The sequence below is a fragment of the Schistocerca piceifrons genome, chromosome 2 (assembly GCF_021461385.2).
Source record: "Schistocerca piceifrons isolate TAMUIC-IGC-003096 chromosome 2, iqSchPice1.1, whole genome shotgun sequence".
NCBI classification, from domain to species: domain Eukaryota; kingdom Metazoa; phylum Arthropoda; class Insecta; order Orthoptera; family Acrididae; genus Schistocerca; species Schistocerca piceifrons.
In genome coordinates this window covers 971,942,409-971,954,536 of record NC_060139.1, presented here as the reverse complement: position 1 = coordinate 971,954,536, position 12,128 = coordinate 971,942,409, and the positions used below count along the sequence as shown (strand labels likewise).

The window sequence follows — 12,128 nt, the reverse complement described above, 5'->3', positions numbered from 1 at the left end:
ATGCCTGGGAGAGTGTAAGCTGTCATCAAGGCTAAGGGTGATCCAACACCATATGAATTCCAGCATTACCGAAGGAGGGCGCCACTTTTGATCACATAGTGTATATATAATATACGGATTGTGCAGTAGTTACGTTACTGTGTTATGTTTCCTCATGTTACAGCCTTGTTTTTCAGGTTAGAAACTTTTGCAGCAGAAGTTCACTGTGATTAAATTATCGTTTGGCGCTACTTACAATTTCCAGTATTGTTAGATCATTCGTTTACTCGGTCTCCATGCTCAATTGTCGGTATTTTAGGCGCTTATTTGCCCACGTTTATTACAACACTTCACTTGTACTTTTTATTGTGTGTAAAACGTGTGTGTTTACAGTGTCTACTGTTCCCAACCGTCGCTGTGTATGTGTGGTTTAACATTTGTTCATGTGCGTGTGTGTGTGTGTGTGTGTGTGTGTGTGTGTGTGTGTGTGTGTGAGTGAGTGAGTGAGTGAGCGTGAGAGAGAGAGAGAGAGAGAGAGAGAGAGAGAGAGAGAGAGAGGTGTAAGAGGGGAAGATTATTAAGTCTCGTTACATTTTACATTACAATTCGTTATTTTTCTAGTGGCTAACATCAGCGATTTATTGCTTATGTTAATTTGATCATCAATTACTTTCTTTCTCATTGCAAGCGCTCTTTGTATATGAAATATGGTTAAAATACCAAATCAGATCATGTTATACCCAGGATTACATGCTTAATACACTCCTGGAAATTGAAATAAGAACACCGTGAATTCATTGTCCCAGGAAGGGGAAACTTTATTGACACATTCCTGGGGTCAGATACATCACATGATCACACTGACAGAACCACAGGCACATAGACACAGGCAACGGAGCATGCACAATGTCGGCACTAGTACAGTGTATATCCACCTTTCGCAGCAATGCAGGCTGCTATTCTCCCATGGAGACGATCGTAGAGATGCTGGATGTAGTCCTGTGGAACGGCTTGCCATGCCATTTCCACCTGGCGCCTCAGTTGGACCAGCGTTCGTGCTGGACGTGCAGACCGCGTGAGACGACGCTTCATCCAGTCCCAAACATGCTCAATGGGGGACAGATCCGGAGATCTTGCTGGCCAGGGTAGTTGACTTACACCTTCTAGAGCACGTTGGGTGGCACGGGATACATGCGGACGTGCATTGTCCTGTTGGAACAGCAAGTTCCCTTGCCGGTCTAGGAATGGTAGAAGGATGGGTTCGATGACGGTTTGGATGTACCGTGCACTATTCAGTGTCCCCTCGACGATCACCAGTGGTGTACGGCCAGTGTAGGAGATCGCTCCCCACACCATGATGCCGGGTGTTGGCCCTGTGTGCCTCGGTCGTATGCAGTCCTGATTGTGGCGCTCACCTGCACGGCGCCAAACACGCATACGACCATCATTGGCACCAAGGCAGAAGCGACTCTCATCGCTGAAGACGACACGTCTCCATTCGTCCCTCCATTCACGCCTGTCGCGACACCACTGGAGGCGGGGTGCACGATGTTGGGGCGTGAGCGGAAGACGGCCTAACGGTGTGCGGGACCGTAGCCCAGCTTCATGGAGACGGTTGCGAATGGTCCTCGCCGATACCCCAGGAGCAACAGTGTCCCTAATTTGCTGGGAAGTGGCGGTGCGGTCCCCTACGGCACTGCGTAGGATCCTACGGTCTTGGCGTGCATCCGTGCGTCGCTGCGGTCCGGTCCCAGGTCGACGGGCACGTGCACCTTCCGCCGACCACTGGCGACAACATCGATGTACTGTGGAGACCTCACGCCCCACGTGTTGAGCAATTCGGCGGTACGTCCACCCGGCCTCCCGCATGCCCACTAAACGCCCTCGCTCAAAGTCCGTCAACTGCACATACGGTTCACGTCCACGCTGTCGCGGCATGCTACCAGTGTTAAAGACTGCGATGGAGCTCCGTATGCCACTGCAAACTGGCTGACACTGACGGCGGCGTTGGACAAATGCTGCGCAGCTAGCGCCATTCGACGGCCAACACCGCGGTTCCTGGTGTGTCCGCTGTGCGTGCGTGTGATCATTGCTTGTACAGCCCTCTCGCAGTGTCCGGAGCAAGTATGGTGGGTCTGACACACCGGTGTCAATGTGTTCTTTTTTCCATTTCCAGGAGTGTAGATATCATATGATGCACATCTCGAGTTATCTATGTTTCTTCTTAATATAGAAAACTGAACAAATCGCAGGCAGAATACTGCTATGTACACGTAACAAACGCATACAGCGAATTAAAACTCTCGCTAACAAAAGTAACCAGAAAGAAAAAAACAGCGACGTACTACACCACGAAATCGACTCAAAACTAATAAATTTCACAAATAGAAAGCTGACACAGAAAGAAACACAGCTATAGAAATCGCTTGAGGAGAAATAGAGACTGTAGGGTGTTGTGTAAGGACCCAAATGTTGTCAAGGTTGTTTCGACTGAGCTGCAGAAGATTCACTAGGAAGCCCCTCAAATGTTCAAATGTGTGTGAATTCCTAAGGGACCAAACTGCTGAGGTCATCGGTCCCTAGACTTACACACTATTTAAACTAGCTTATGCTAAGGACAACACACATACCCATGCCCGAGGGAGGTCTTGAAGGGAAGCCCCTACACAATCTCCGTACAGTTCTGCTCTCTCCTCTTGTGATTTCCGTCTTTTTGGAGTCCTGAAGAAGGACTTTCAGGGCCGTCGACTTGCTTCCGACAAAGATGTGCCACGGGTGGTTACAATCATGTTTCTGTAGGCAACCGAAAACATTTTTCCGTGAACGCATTGATCGTCTCGTCTCACAGTGGGGTAAATGTACACGTATTAACATCTGCGGCGATTACTTTTGAAATAAAAAACGGTTTACTTACTTTTTCCCCATATGTTATTCGACTGCCCCTTATACATTAATAAATGCAACAGGAGATTTTATACTCTCCCATTTGTTGCTTGATGTCAACTGAAAGGGGCGTTCATGATACTCTCTATAGATTTAAGAGAAGATGAAAATAAAGTGGCGCAGCAAGACTCTCATAGCACTTCTCATACACTTCAAACCATACGAGGTGTGGCTAGAAAAAAACCGGACTAGTACTGGTGAAACAATAAAACCAATGCAATAAGGCTGAAAGTCGCGTGGCCTGTCACGTGACTCTCGCTCCGCCTACTGCTCGAGTTTCATCTGCCTCCTGCACTCAGCCTGCCCGTGGCGTCTGTTTTAAGTAGTTGACGTTTTGTCTGTGCGTCGGAAAATGTTGAGTGTACAGAAAGAACAGCGTGTTAACATCAAATTTTGTTTCAACTAGGAAAATCTGCAAGTGAAACGTTTGTAATGTTACAACAAGTGTACGGCGATGATTGTTTATCGCGAACACAAGTGTTTGAGTGGTTTAAACGATTTAAAGATGGCCGCGAAGACACCAGTGATGACACTCGCACTGGCAGACCATTGTCAGCCAAAACTGATGCAAACATTGGAAAAATCTGTAAACTTGTTCGACAAGATCGCCGTTTAACAATCAGAGCAGTGTCTGAGTTAACAGGAGTTGACAAGGAAAGTGTTAGGCAGATTCTTCATGAAAGTTTCAACATGAACAAAGTGTGTTCAAAAATGGTTCCAAAGTGTCTCACAATTGAACAGAAGGAACGCCGAAGAATGATTTGTTCTGACATCCTGGAAAACATTGAAAGTGATCCCACCTTCTTACAAAATGTTATTACTTGCGATGAATCGTGGGTTTTTTACTTACAATCCCGAAACTAAACGCCAATCGATGCATTGGAAAACTCCTGGTTCTCCACGAAAAAAAAGCACGAATGTCAAAATTGAAATTCAAGGCAATGATGATTGTTTTTTTTTTTTTTTACATCAAAGGGATTGTGCACATTGATTGAGTACCAGAGGGACAAACAGTGAATCAGCATTACTACATTAGCGTCCTGGTTACCCTACGTGAGCGAGTACGGAGAAAACGGAACGATTTGTGGAGAAAAAAGTCATGGATCCTTCACCAAGACAATGCCCCAGCTCACAGTGCGTTGTCAGTGAAGACGTTTTTGGCAAAACACAACATTCCCATCTTAGATCATCCACCCTACTCACCTGATTTGGCCCCTTGTGACTTTTTTCTTTTCCCTAAAGTCAAGTCAGCTTTGAAAGGAACTAGATTTGAGACTGTTGAAGCAGTAGAAGAAAAAGCGACGGAAGTAATGTATGGACTTACCGAAAATGGTCTGCAGCATTGCTATGAACAGTGGAAAATTCGTATGGAGCGGTGTAGAGACCGAGGAGGAGAGTACATTGAAGGAGATAACATGAAATTGTAAATAATTGTAAATAAATGTTTTTTCCAGCATCAGTCCGGTTTTTTTCTAGCCGCACCTCGTACGGCTGTCTTCTTCACGGTACTCTCTGCGAGACACGTCCCGTATTTCAAGGCATCTCTCCACATTATTAATTAACAATTCCGCCTCCAAACAGGCTGTTTCTATGACAGGCTCGCGGCAGCATAGGTAGGGTTGCGAGTACGTATACAGTGCCGTACACCACCAGCACCACCTCTCTCTAGCTGGTGGTGCGTATACTCGCTAAAGGAGTGCTGCTTGGTGGCGATCGGCATGATCTCTGCGAAGCAGCAGTGGCTGCCAAGTACGATTCTGTCCCCGCGACGTGCTTCTCTGCCTTTGTGCGGGTGGCTTCAATGCTTCACATATACTGCTAAACACTCGGAATGACGCTGCGATGATAAATCGCTCGTGAGCATCGAGCCTTAGAGCGAGCGATTTCTGGCTGTGGCCGCGAATGCAGACGAATGTCAATGGTAATGCTTGTGGTGGTGATGGTGGTCGTGATGACGATGATGATGACACCCTCCAATGCCTGTACAAAAGCAGAACGCGCGTCCTTTGAAATAAGCGTGTCTGTATTTTCATCAGGCAGAAGTTCGTTAATTGCGAGAACGGTCGTGCGGGTCTTCTGATGAAGTAACACTTGTCTGTTATATGTTTCGACTTCGCGGTGGTTTACACGAGGATTTGCGTTAACTCGGCACTAAGGCAATTAAGCGACATTAAAGCGAAATTATTTTGCTGAAGGGCGAAAGATATTCTGTCGTTTTGTATAGCATCATTCACTCCTTTTTATGACGAAATTAAATTTTCATGTTGCGGTTAAACGTGTGCGTTGTAAAGTGCACCGACTCATTAATGTCGTCCGCGTTTCTACTATTCATATCGTGCCTCGGTCTTAATTTTTTTCTGCGTTACAGAGTTCCGCATTTGCATCACACGTGTGAACGTTCCACTATTGATGGTGAGTGCTTTCGTTAGCGAACATTCGGGGTGGGTTCAGGTTACCTTTTAGACGTTATTTCACTTTGAGAGTCAGAGTATTTTCAATAGCTACGTTTAACCATTTTAAAATAGCATTCGCCGAATTCTAAAGGCGAATACATTCGCATAATTGACTAATGACATTGGCAGCAGAATTACTAACGAAGCTGAATGTACTAAGAAGTCAAACTACCTTCTGAAATATAACGTTCCTCTCTGCAGAAATGTATGGTGTACGTTCCCTGGAATCGATAAAGTGATAAGTTTACAAAAAGTAGTTAAACTCTGGTACTCGTAAAGTGAAAGTTTTGTCCGTAAATGGCAAAGACACGGTGCTCTTCTTATTCTTCGGTCTTTACAGAGCGGATGTAGTGCTGTTACGGTAACTCTACTTGCTAGTTTATTTCTCACATTGTCATGCTGTTACGAAAAGGAGCCTTTATATATTTTCGCTCAATTCAGTTACGTATTCTCAAAAGTCTCATTTACTCTGTATATCTCAAATATCTTTCCGTTGTAATTTTTTTTTTAAACCGATGTTCTCTGGTGTTTCTTTAGTCTGCGTAACATAGGAGGTTTCAGATATTTGCATCAGTAATCAACGCCCGACTTTCAGGCATTTACCTGAAAGTAAAATTCTCTCAGAATCAGAGTAACAATAATGAATCATTTCAGAGCTCGCACAAATTATTACGTCTGTAGAGTCGTTGTAGGAGACAGATCAGTGCTTCTGATTACCCGTATGTTACAAAGACTTAATTGCTAAAGGTATTGTCATACTGAGTATTGCGATTGTTTCCTTCCCCCCTCCCCCCCCCCCTTCCTGTTTTCCTAGTCGAGATGGTTTCTCGGTGATTTCGTCCGTACACTGAATAAAATGTCGAGTACATAGATTTATTGTGTAAACGGTATGAGACAATAAATAAGAGCTAATGTAGCGTTGAGTAGTGTTTTTCTCATTCCATAACAGACAGCTAGACGTTTGGGATTTATGTAGATCACCCTTCGAAGTCATCGCCAAAGTCAGTGCTTTCAATGGTGAGATCTGTGTCTTAATAGTGTTCTACCAGCCACTATCATTCGTGCACTTTATGCTATAGATGACACACTTTGATGACAGTACTTGACAGAAATTTCTTCCTCACGAGTCCCCCCATCTACGTCCTAAGACCTGCCCTCATAACCAGGGGTGATTGGTGTGTTTTATCGCAATAGCGTATTTTTCAGATAGTAAATAACATAATTATCAAGTTTTGTTGAAATGCTCCGGGCGTTCCGGTGTTTTCATTTATCAGTTTGTTGCCGATACGTGCATTCACTGAAGTATTCTGGTGTGACTTTCGTTTTCAGAGAATCATTTCACGTCTTTATGCCAAATTCTAACCTATGAATTTATGAATTTACTCTCTTTCGTTTTTATTCGTTCTTGTCACTGATTAGACCATTCCATTGGTGGCAGTTCATTTACCTTGTATTACCGTACAGTGTCTGGCTTCTCTTGCATCTTTTGAAATAGCTGACATCTTGTTCAAGAGGAAGTACACTAATGACAATTAAAACTGCAACACCATGAAGGAGGTATGTAACAAACGGAACACGCTTTAGATACGTAAATAGTTATCATTTCAGCGCAGCCGCTCATTGTAAACAGGATTCACCCTGTCTACGTTTTCTATACAAGGAAAGACTACATAATGGGTTTCCCAGTCAAAAATCACATTTGATTATGTCCTCTATGCGGAATCTCGTTAACTTGGCGGCCGTTAATGATTGCTGGTTAATAAGGCAACCAATCAAATACTTTTAAAATGCTTCATTTTATTGCCATAACCGCGTTCGGGTTACCATGCCCATCTTCAGAAGGCTAGCACTCCCGATTACATTGTTTTCACCAGCAGCATGTTGTCCATACCAGCGACACATAACAATATTTTAATATTTAGCGGCACTTTATATGTAGCAAAAACATACTAATGAGCGTTTATTTACATTCAGACCTGAGCTGAAACGGTTTTATACACTTACAAACGTCCCAGTGGACAGCGCTTAATATTTATGACCGTAGCTAGATAAAGTAGCTGCAGAATATTTTAAACGAGCAAACGGAACTAGAATGAAAATCCAAAGATGAAATGCGCAACTACTATGCATGCAACCTAAACATCAAAAATGGTTCAAATGGCTCTAAGCACTATGGGACTTAACATCTGAGGTCACCAGTCCCCTTGACTTAGAACTACTTAAACCTAACTAACGTAAGGGCATCACACACATTCATGCCCGAGGCAAGATTCGAACCTGCGACCGTAGCAGCAGCGCGGTTTCAGACTGAAGCTCCTAGAAACGCTCGGGCACAGCGACCGGCTGTCAAACTGGCCCATCGATTATGCAGAGCAACTGTCCACGTATCATCAAGCCACATAGCATTCATATTTCTGTTAAAATTAACCACATGTTTTTATGTTTCGATGACTTCTCCGTGTAATAGTTTGTCATTTTAGATAAAATTTTGGTTTCGGGAAACTTTACTTCTTATCTCTGACAAGGATTATCTTTCGCCATCACACGTAAACTTCGACCAAACCCCTTTTTTACACTATTTACGTCTGTCTTCAAGGTCCGACTCATCATTCAGCATGATTCAACGGAACCACGAGCGCCTTTGAAGATGTGTAACGCATCTTGGGACGAAACATTGCCCTAGGACGGCAGGCGCCGATGAACGAGAACCACCCAACCCGTAAGATGTACCAGCAGCCAAGGCATCCATTCGTGAAAACCTTCATTGTGTGAACCAAAATTTTGTTAACCTTCCTGGTGTTGAAATTTTAATGTCAACTGAGCGTGCTAGTCAGTTAATACGACTTGAGTTGATGTACCGGGTGATCAAAAAATCAGTATAAATTTGAAAACTGAATAAATCACGGAATAATATAGATAGACAGGTAAAAATTGACACACATGCTTGGAATGACATGGGGTTTTATTTGAACCAAAAAAATACAAACGTTCAAAAAATGTCCGACAGACGGCGCATCATCTGATCAGAATAGCAATAATTAGCACAACAAAGTAAGACAAAGCAAAGATGATGTTCTTTACAGGAAATGCTCAGTATGTCCACCATCACTCCTCAACAATAGCTGTAGTCGAGGAATAATGTTTTCCGGCCGGTGTGGCCGTGCGGTTCTTGGCGCTACAGTCTGGAACCGCGTAACCGCTACGGTCGCAGGTTCGAATCCTGCCTCGGGAATGGATGTGTGTGATGTCCCTAGGTTAGTTAGGTTTAAGTAGTTCTAAGTTCTAGGGGACTGATGACTACAGATGTTAAGTCCCATAGTACCCAGAGCCATTTGAATAATGTTGTGAACAACACTGTAAAGCATGTCCAGAGTTATGGTGAGGCATTGGCGTCGGATATTGTCTTTTATCAACCCTAGAGATGTCAGTCGATCACGATACACTTGCGACTTCAGGTAACCCCAAAGCCAATAATCGCACGGACGGAGGTCTTAGGACATGTGAGGCCAAGCATGACGAAAGTGGCAGCTGAGCACACGATCATCACCAAACGACGCGCGCAAGACATCTTTCACGCGTCTAGCAATACTTTTTTTTTTTTTGTTTCTAATAAAACCCCCTGTCATTCCAAGCATGTGTGTCAATTTTTGCCTCTTTATCTACATCATTCCGTGGCTTATTAAGTTTTCAAATTTGTACTGACTTTTTGATCACCCGGTGTGTATAGCCAGTGTTAAATATGGCTGTACAGCATAAGCACTGTACTCTATCTTACGCTGGACCCACGTGGTGTTGCAGGCCGTGAGCTGACCGTGTGCGTGTCCGAGGCGTCGTGCTGCACCCTGGAGATGGAGGCGGCGCTCCAGCGGCTGGTGCGCAGGGACTTCCAGGCGCTGCTGCACCACAACTCCAGGTCGCTGGAGGGCCTGCTCGTCTCCGCCGCCAACACCATACGAGGTCAGTCCGCGCCCTGCGCCAGCGGTCGTGGAGGAACCGTAACCCTACGCGGCTCATACCTTCATCTGGAAAGATTAAGAGAAAGCTCGCTGCACAATGAATTGCACACGCCAAGTCAATAATTACTTTACACTGCTTGTCACCTGGTAGTCAAGGGAAGGCAGGATTCGGTTACGATTGTGGACGGGGCCGTAATCAGTTACTATTGGTTTGCCTTTTACAGTTACACACGATTTATTTTAAACCAGTAATGCCAGACTCAACAATAAATTAAAAAAATACCACACGTTATTAATGAAGGAATAAACAACTGAGTAAATAATAGTGTTTCCAGTGAGTTACAATTTAGCAACTCACAATGAAATACAGATACAGCACATAATGTTTTCAAAGCAAGCCCCTGTGATCTGGGCAGAAGGCCTCATACGCCAGGAATGGCAACAAATTGAGAATTGTTTAAAACTCGCTGCATCTTACAAATTACAGGTATTGAAATACTAAAGGCAGGTCGCCACAAACACAGCAGACGGCATCAGACGCCAGGAATGGCAGTAAATAAAGTTATAAGGCTTACTGCTAAAATACAAATACCAAATTAGAATTTTAAGGCAAATAACGACAATCACGGCTGAAGGCCTTACACCCCAGGAATGGCAATAATATAAAAAAACTTTGAAACCTGCTGTAAAACAGCAAATACAATAGCAAAAGTTAATTAAAAAAACAAGCAACTGATCCAGACGGTGCTCCAGGAATCGACCTCTGAGAAGGTCCGGCAACCAAAGCCTTCGCGAGCGATGAGATACGCAGCCAAGAGTTGCATTCACTTCACAAGATGGTAACTCAGACTAGTGGCAGTCTAACGAATGACTAATGATAATCTTGCTGAAGCTACCTGACGTCCGATAAAACAAATGCAGCGGTGGAACAATACGCCAAAGCCGGAACCGGCGGTCTGCACTACGTCCCCGGAATACTGTGTTTAGAGCGCCCGGAACGAGAAAGGAATCACTACCACCCGAGTGGAGTACTCACCAACCGGCCTACAATCAAGAAAGCTGTCAAAACTACACGCCCTACCGGACAGCAGTGGCAAGGCGGGGAAATATACACTGCCGTCACATACACTTAACCCTAGGGCAGGTAACTGGAGCGTTAGCGGCCACCAGGCAAGAAAAATTACCGCTGGTTGGACTTAACAATTGTAACAAGTTGAACACAGTAAATAGTAATAAGAAGTCGAGAAAAGATAATCAGATCCGCCTTCCCCAAGCACTCCACTCGCTGCTCTTCGCCTCGGCGACACTACGAGCAGCAACACGAACCCAAGTCACTGGAGAATCGCGAGATATCACAATGATGGAGGTTTCTCTACTTGGATTGAAATGCACTCATCTTAAAGCTTGCTGGATACGGTTTACGACGAGGTCGTGCACCCTCGTGACCACAGCCCTTCCATCCGGCAGTCCATGCGTACCACCAGCGGTCCCGGAGTGTTCCCGCACTGCGCGGACCTGCCTTCTCCTTAGTCCCCAACCGAACTCTCACACTCACACGACCCGGAAAAACAACGACGTCGCCCCAAAGATAGGGCAACAGTTACTGCATATCGATAACCGCCGCTGCTGCCACTGGCGGACAGGCAGCGCTTGCGAAACCGAGTGGCGCCAGTCAACACGAGAAGACAAACAACCGCAACCATGGCAACTAAACGATACCGTCTGGCCTGGCGGAAACCTATAAACAGCACCAACGCGAGCCGCAGCAAGGCTCACTGCCTGACAAAAACATGAAGCGCGAAGAGCGCACAATCGTATGACAATGTAACTTCGTACACGCACACTCCATCGACAGGTATGTAAATGATTAGAGGTGCATTTCTCTGTGTCAGGTAGAACAGCCGCCAGAGTGCGTTAACTTTATTTGGATCTAGTGTTGTTACTAGGCCTGATAGTACGTAAAGGGCGCGAACAGAGTCAGACGTTGAGTGGTGTCTGTAAAGCGCACGAAGTGACGTATGCTCGTGTGAGACAGCGTTATCAACACCTGACGTAGTACCAAAGTGCCACCATTGTGGGTCTACATTTGGCCACCTGGTTCGAATAGTGCAATATCAAAATTTGGGGGGCATTTGGATGTGACGGTGGCGCGATTTTGGGCAGCAGGAGAACGTAAGGGCAGGCATACTCGCTGTCAAGGTTTCGGTCGACCAACACAAGGGAGGATCGCCGTGCAACGCACCAAGCACATCCTAACTCCTTCACACCTTCGCCTGCCATACGAGAAGATGTAATAGACTCCCTGAAAAATTCTGTTCCATCCCTCACCACTGCAGCAGCCAGACAGGGAAATTGCTGTCTCAAACGTAGACTGGCCTTAGCACCACAACAGAAAGGTCTGCGTGACCGGGAAGTATGGACTAATGAGGAATGACATCGCATCGTGTTCAGCGATAAATTGTGGTTCTGTACTGCCACGAATGACCAATATCGACCAGTATGGTGGTGACCTAGCGAGAGGACCCATTCTCTCAATGTTCAGGAGAGGCACAGAGATGTTACTCCTGGATTAATGGTGTGGGAAACCATCGGTTATCACTACAGGTAGTGTGACTGAGAGAGCTGTGATGGCACAACGGTGCATCACGCACACTACCCTGCGTCTTCGTGTGTTAACATGCCATAGCATGGTGGTGCCATCAACAATGCAGCGCTCATCTCTATGAGACAGGGGGCGCGCCTTCGGACTTTGGGAAAAACATCATCCACGCAACCCCGAAGATATCGGGCTCAGATA

General features: G+C 45.4%; 1 protein-coding gene across 1 annotated transcript in view; it reads left to right on the top strand.

The window, feature by feature from the left end:
• Positions 1-9,178: 9,178 nt before the first annotated feature.
• The window catches only part of LOC124776034 (division abnormally delayed protein-like), a 1,005,302-nt gene continuing 1,002,352 nt past the window's right edge, over positions 9,179-12,128 (top strand). The window contains exon 1 of the mRNA XM_047250874.1: positions 9,179-9,332. Within this exon, the coding sequence (XP_047106830.1) occupies positions 9,224-9,332 (109 nt within the window). The 5' untranslated portion in view covers positions 9,179-9,223. The remainder of the gene's footprint in view (positions 9,333-12,128) is intronic.